Raw genomic sequence first — 6,205 nt, forward strand, 5'->3', positions numbered from 1 at the left:
CTCATCAAAACTCACTTCATCCTTGAATGCGCCTTTATCGGTGTTGCCAATAGCAGGCACAGTCATTTACATCTTTTTTCACTTCTTTGATAATATCATTAAAAACAAGAGGTAAACCAAAGATGTCTCACAAATTTACAAAAATACTCTTTAAGTCAGATTTGTAAGTCAATTCTTATATATAAAAATTTGTTAATCAGTCCTTGTATGTACATTTATTTCAATTTAGTCCCTTATTTATTGAATGTCATTTACTTTAAACTTAATAGAAGGACTAAATTGAGAATAAATGTACGTATAGGTATTAATTTACAAATTTTTTATATGTAGAAAGTAAGTTATAAATTTGAATCAAGTATAGAAACTAAAATATTATAAAAATCTTAAATTAATAATGTATTTATCACTATAAATCATATATAATTTCTTAATTAAAAATTAAAAAATATCCACACTCCTTTTTTTTTCCTTCAAAAATTCTCTCCTAGGTATACCCTAAAGCATTTTCTTAACGTTTCTTTATTATTCTACCCAATTAAATATCATGTCATCAAGTCATATGACAAGTAAACTTGAAAAGTGTATTTAGAATTCTCCCAACTCCTAATTTTAGAACTTTCATGTAATACAAAAAACTGTAGTGACACCATAGCCTATTGAGATGGCAAAAATGTAATGTCTTTAAAGTTTTTTCATGTTGAAGCCTTAAGAACGAAATAAATTGATGTAAGGAGCGGTTTACTCCCTCCCCTCAGCCCCAAAATGACCAAACTCAATTTAATGTAAATTAGTCAAATTTAATGTGAATCATAAATATTAAGAACCTACATAAAAAAAATAGGATGACAAATCTACATTTTTGCTAGAAGTCATTATACAACAATATTCTGCCATTTTATTACAAATAGGATGTCAAATCTACACTTTTGCGAGAAGTCATTAAACTAAACTAAACTAAAACACATTTTTTATAATTTTTAATAATTTTCAACTAATAATAAAGAATATTTAAAAGAATGTATTAAAAAATATGTTAATAACATTTTTTTAAAAAAAATTGAGTCCCAAACACAAATGACTTCATTGTTGTACTTTGTGATTTCTCTCAAGTCACTCTTTTTATATCCAGTACAATGATTACACTTGTCTTACGCAAATTTCTCACTTCACCTTTTTCTTTAAAAAGGAAGTAGCACGCAGAAAAATCATGTCAACTTCGTCCAACTTGGGTAAGTCGTCATCTTTTTCCATGTTTTTAGAGTTCATAGATATTTGTCGCAGATGCTCCTCAAAATCATCTGTTTCCCCACCGCTTTGATCTGGAAAATTATTAAACTCGTCCAAGTAAAGAGGTTTCTCCTCCTTTACCAAATTCTCTGTATCTGAATCAGACTCAAATATGTCTGATAATTTATCAGAACAAGAATCCAATTCAGAGTCCATATCTGTCTCATCCTCAGTGCACCCAATGTTATCATTTATCATTTCACGATGTTTATCTGAATGCTCTAGCAGCAAATTTGAAACACCACCAGAGACAATACTCTCCATGCTGTTCTGGATTCCCTCATCAGCCTGTGTACTACTCTCAGCTGTATTTTTAAATTGTTCTCGAAGAATTTCAAGCTCTTGCTCAAGTCTGGGAATATATCTCCTAACAACTCGAAGGGCTTCCCTATATTTGGATTTATCCAATGCCTACATAAGATGAGAGTATCCACGGGAGAGACAGTGAGAACCAGCACCACAAGGCACTAATGAGTGTTAAAATAATGTAAAATTATGTATGACTGAGTATAAAATTTGAAAAAGAAATTTTTTTGTGAAACATACAAGTAGCATGAACAAGAGAGATTGCATATACACACCCAAGGACTATAAATGCAAGATTTCATACATTGAAGGGGTTCTGCAAGTGAAGCAATATGTAGGAGAAAGTTTCCAAAAGAGATTAACCCTGGGTAATGAAGACCTGGAACTGAATTGTTGGAGAATTTTTGGAACGCCACATCCAGGAAAACTCCAAATCTATTCTTTATTCATAAATGACTAAAAATGAACCTCACTACACAGTACCTTCTTCCTTGAGAGAGATACTCGTGGAGACATTATCTCTGTTGGTGGTTGAGAGTAGTTTTTCCCTCTGTACATTATTATTGTGTTATCTTCATGAATGCCAAGCACTATACCTCCAGTTAATCTTGCCAGCTCAACAGCAATCTCCTTAACCTCCTCTGCTGAAAATGTCTTCACCACCACTTTCAAAGTCTGATGTTTTTTCCAATGCAGATGCATGTTCAAAATTACACCTTGGTAAATTCCTCGTCTTCCAACTGGCACACAATTTTTGCATTTGAGGCCCATCTTTAAGAAGAAAAAATGCTCTTCTGGAGTCAATATCTCAGGATCATGGGTTGTTTCTGATGATTCTGCAGGCTCAATCTTTTTCAGGGCTTCACAAAGTCTCTCTTCTTTTTTTCGAGCCTAGAATGGTTAGAAAAAACATTGTATGTTCATCAATTGACACAACAGACACAAAATGCAAACCAGCAAAACATGTTTAATTCAAAACAGTGATCAGAAAAATAGATGAAAATGCAAGAGCTTTTTCACTCGAGGAAAGCAAAAAATGGGAAATAAAAGAATTTTTTTCATGCCATGTTAACAGAGAACATAAAATGATGAAAGTGATAAAACATGCCAGCTAATGTAGATAAAATCCCAAAAATGATGGATATTGGAGTGATGGAGCTGAATTTAGTAGAGGCCAATTATGGTTAAACAATAGCAGGGCAAAAATGAATACCATGTCAAATTCTGAGACGACCAGATCTATATGAGTACTTCTTTATATGGAAAACAATTAACAAGTGAGGGCAGCTGATCTATATAAACTTCAAGAATGTAGAATTCTTAAACTTTTAGATCCCTCTATTTAAGATTAGATAATATTAGCTGTCCATAGAAATTTTGACATACAAAATCAAAGAGTTCTTTGATAACTCTTTTAATGGTAATTAATTACAGAATGAACAGCTTGTAGATAGAAATACTAGAGTCAATTTTCATTGAAGGACACAAAATGTCTTGGTCAGTGAAACACAATACTACCATGAAGAGAGGTTTGTCTTGTGTATATTTTACCTATGGACCCAGAAAATTGGTGGCAGAAAAACCCATGACAGAATTGTGACAGGTGGTGGGGGTGCAAGAGATGGAGAGATTTGGTAATCAGTAGAAGAGGAGAGGGAGTATTTAAGGGGCAATATCTTGGTCAGAGTTTTAGATCAACACCAATCATAATAGTCCTATCAAGTTTACCCATTTTAAGGTAATCTATGGTGGGACCCACCCTTGCTGATTGTAATACTAGATTTAGTAAGGATTTCTGTCATATAAGAGAAAAGGGACGTGAAGCCGGATCAGGGAAGTTCAGGGTTCATTAGGCAGATTGGGAGAGGATCAGGGTCGCAAATACCCAGAGGGGTGGTATGTCTCGTATCATCTTCCACCTCTGAATCACTTTAATCAAAGGGAAGTTTACTGAATAAAAACACAATTCTGTTTTCTTTCTAATTTTGTTTCTATTCCTAGTCCAATTATACCACTCCTCATACTACGACACAAGCTCTTTCTCTGCCCTTGTTCTTGGAAGATGAAATGGGTGTCATTAATACCCTAGGTCCATTAAACTAAGTGTAAGCATCTTAAATCTTAAAAATTTCTTGTTAGAGTTATGTAGGAGTAAAATTGAACAAGAATGCAAAATGCAGACTCCTATTCAAACAATTAAATGTCAATTAGAGTCTAGGGTGGAAGAATAATATGGTTAGTAACTTAGAATTAGTGTATAACTAGTATTCAGTAGGGAATTACAACTTAATTCTATTAATAAAAGAATAACTGCTTGTATTCAGTAATAAAGGGGTATTAGGTAGAGATAGTTGAGAACTGAGAAGGAAATTGGGAGGGAGAATCCATGTCTCTCAAATAACCTGGCATGGGAGAGAATTCTCAGTACAGCATATCCATATGTATCAAACAGATGCTTGGGTAGGATTGATTCTACCATTTTTATTTAACTAGTTGAATTTGAGTATGCATAGTGCACGCCAGATTCCAATATTGAATACAAAGAACAATAAATTTACTTTGTTCTTCACTGACACCAATAATTGTTCAAAACAAGCAATTCTATCTCAAAAATCTTGGAAGAAATTTGCTTGGCAGACTACTAGAATTCCAGTTGACTTCTTAAACAGCGGGCTTTTGCATACATAATCATGAAGAAACACTATTGTATTGCATGACTCAAGTTTCCAACAACAATACATTTATTTCCATCGAAAACTTCACTATTTTAAGAAACACATAAGACTGTAAATATTAGTTGACTGATCACTATTATTTCGAGAAAGAACCCTAGTCTTGATGCTAAAACCTAAATATAAGCCATATATATTATGAAAAATACTAATAAGAAAAACAAATGTATTAGCTACTATCTAGATATAACAAGCATGGAGAGGGAAGGGGGAAAAAGGAAAGAATCAGCAGAATCATACTATTTCAAGACAATAGAAAGGGACAATATACATAGGTTAAAAAAATAGAACTTACCTTCAACAATTTGAATAGAAGTTTTTCCTCAGCTGTCATCCTTTCATACTCTTTCTTTTTCTTCCATCTAAAGAACTTTAGCCATCTTATAACCGCTCTTTTCCCTTTTAGTTTTTTCCTCTTCACTTTGGCATTCGTAGCACTGGGGGCTTCTTCAGAATCCAGAAGTTGTTGCTCTACAACCTTATCATTAGTCTTTAGAAATGGACCTGAATAAAATCTTATGTGCCCCAAGGAAGGAGGTGCTTTTGCATCATAGAGGTGTCCAAAGCTACGTTCTTGGCCACAAACCTTGCATATGACATAATTCAAGCTACAGCAGTGTAAGTCAATATTGAAGCAAGCATTTGTTTCCATATTTTTTGCTTCAAATATTAAAATGTTTAGTAGCACACGGGAAACTGACGCATCTAATTTACTACTCCTAGAAATGCGAAAAGCACTATGAAATCATGGAAACATAACTATTCAAGCACAGGAAAGAAAGAGATAATTATTCTAACTTGACACAAGAAGCACGATAAGCTCCTGCATTAAGTCCTTGGCTCCTACAATAAACACAAATCACAAACAAATCATAAACAGGTGCTGAAGAAAAGTATGAAACAAGAACAAAACCAACAGTTTCTATAAATCACTACCCTAATCACACTTACCACTCTAGTTCATAAAACTAGGCAAATTGCACTATATATTAAACATTAATCATAGAACATTATACATATATATATATATACTGATCGAAGAAAGCAGGTATTAATCAAAACCTTGAATTACCTGAGACGGAGAAAAGCTCGAAGAAGAGCCCACATGGTGAGAGCAGAGCAGAACAGAGAAGGAGAAATGAAGAGAGAGAGAGAGAGAGAGAGAGAGAGAGAGTGATATTTGTAACGGGAAATGAACAAGGCGCAAGCTTAAACCCTAGAAACCCTCTCCATGGAATTACTTCAAATAATCGTAGAAACATACTTTAGTTCCGACTTTTATAAAAATAAAATAAAATAAAATTATCCATAAAGTTCAAATTTTATTTCCAGACTGTACAAAGAACCAGAACTTAAAATTGCAATTCAATAGTCAATACTAGTACTCGTAAATGAAGAAAATTTTTAATTAAAAAAAAAAAAAAAAAGATTGTGTTCCTTCCTGAAATGCTTCATTAGTTGTGTACATATTATTTAGGTGGAGACTAGGAGGAGTCAAGAAATAAATTGTATTTATAAGAGTAAATTTATTTAAAAAATTAATGAACAGCTATAATTTATTATTGTTGCTTAACAATATAAGTTTTTGTTATTTTGCGATTTGATTCTTAAATAAAAATTGTAATATGTGTAGTTATATTTTTAAAAAAGAATGTAAAAAGCTAGCTTCCTTTTGACGATTCTAATGTGGATGAGACTTTGCATAAATGGCATCTGCGGGCAAACAATTCATTGCTATTAAGATGATTTTAGGGGTAGGTTTACCGTCGAAATTTGAGAAAAGAGGGAGCGAGAGAGAAGATTGAGGAATTGGGAGAAGGAAAGCTTAGACATGCCGAATGTGTGAAATCATTGGGAATCAGAGACAGCAGAATCAGCAA

General features: G+C 33.2%; 1 protein-coding gene across 2 annotated transcripts; it reads right to left on the reverse strand.

Annotated features, from left to right (window-relative positions):
• Window positions 1-1,025: 1,025 nt before the first annotated feature.
• LOC113873027 (uncharacterized CRM domain-containing protein At3g25440, chloroplastic) lies at window positions 1,026-5,702 on the reverse strand. 2 transcript variants are annotated; one of them, XM_027510978.1, is made up of 5 exons: window positions 5,398-5,702; window positions 5,124-5,168; window positions 4,621-4,911; window positions 2,077-2,484; window positions 1,026-1,698 (listed from the first exon to the last, which is right to left on the reverse strand). In XM_027510978.1, exons 3-5 carry the CDS (start codon window positions 4,657-4,659, stop codon window positions 1,162-1,164), a joined length of 984 nt encoding a protein of 327 aa, XP_027366779.1. In that variant the 5' UTR covers window positions 4,660-4,911; window positions 5,124-5,168; window positions 5,398-5,702; the 3' UTR covers window positions 1,026-1,161. The 2 variants fall into 2 exon arrangements, with proteins under 2 accessions (XP_027366779.1, XP_027366778.1); XM_027510977.1 differs by having other exon boundaries at window positions 1,118-1,698; window positions 4,621-4,933; window positions 5,398-5,520.
• Between the last annotated feature and the right edge of the window lie 503 nt (window positions 5,703-6,205).

Source organism: Abrus precatorius, unplaced genomic scaffold (genome assembly GCF_003935025.1).
Source record: "Abrus precatorius isolate BTA unplaced genomic scaffold, Abrus_2018 Scaffold7, whole genome shotgun sequence".
Classification (NCBI taxonomy): Eukaryota; Viridiplantae; Streptophyta; class Magnoliopsida; order Fabales; family Fabaceae; genus Abrus; species Abrus precatorius.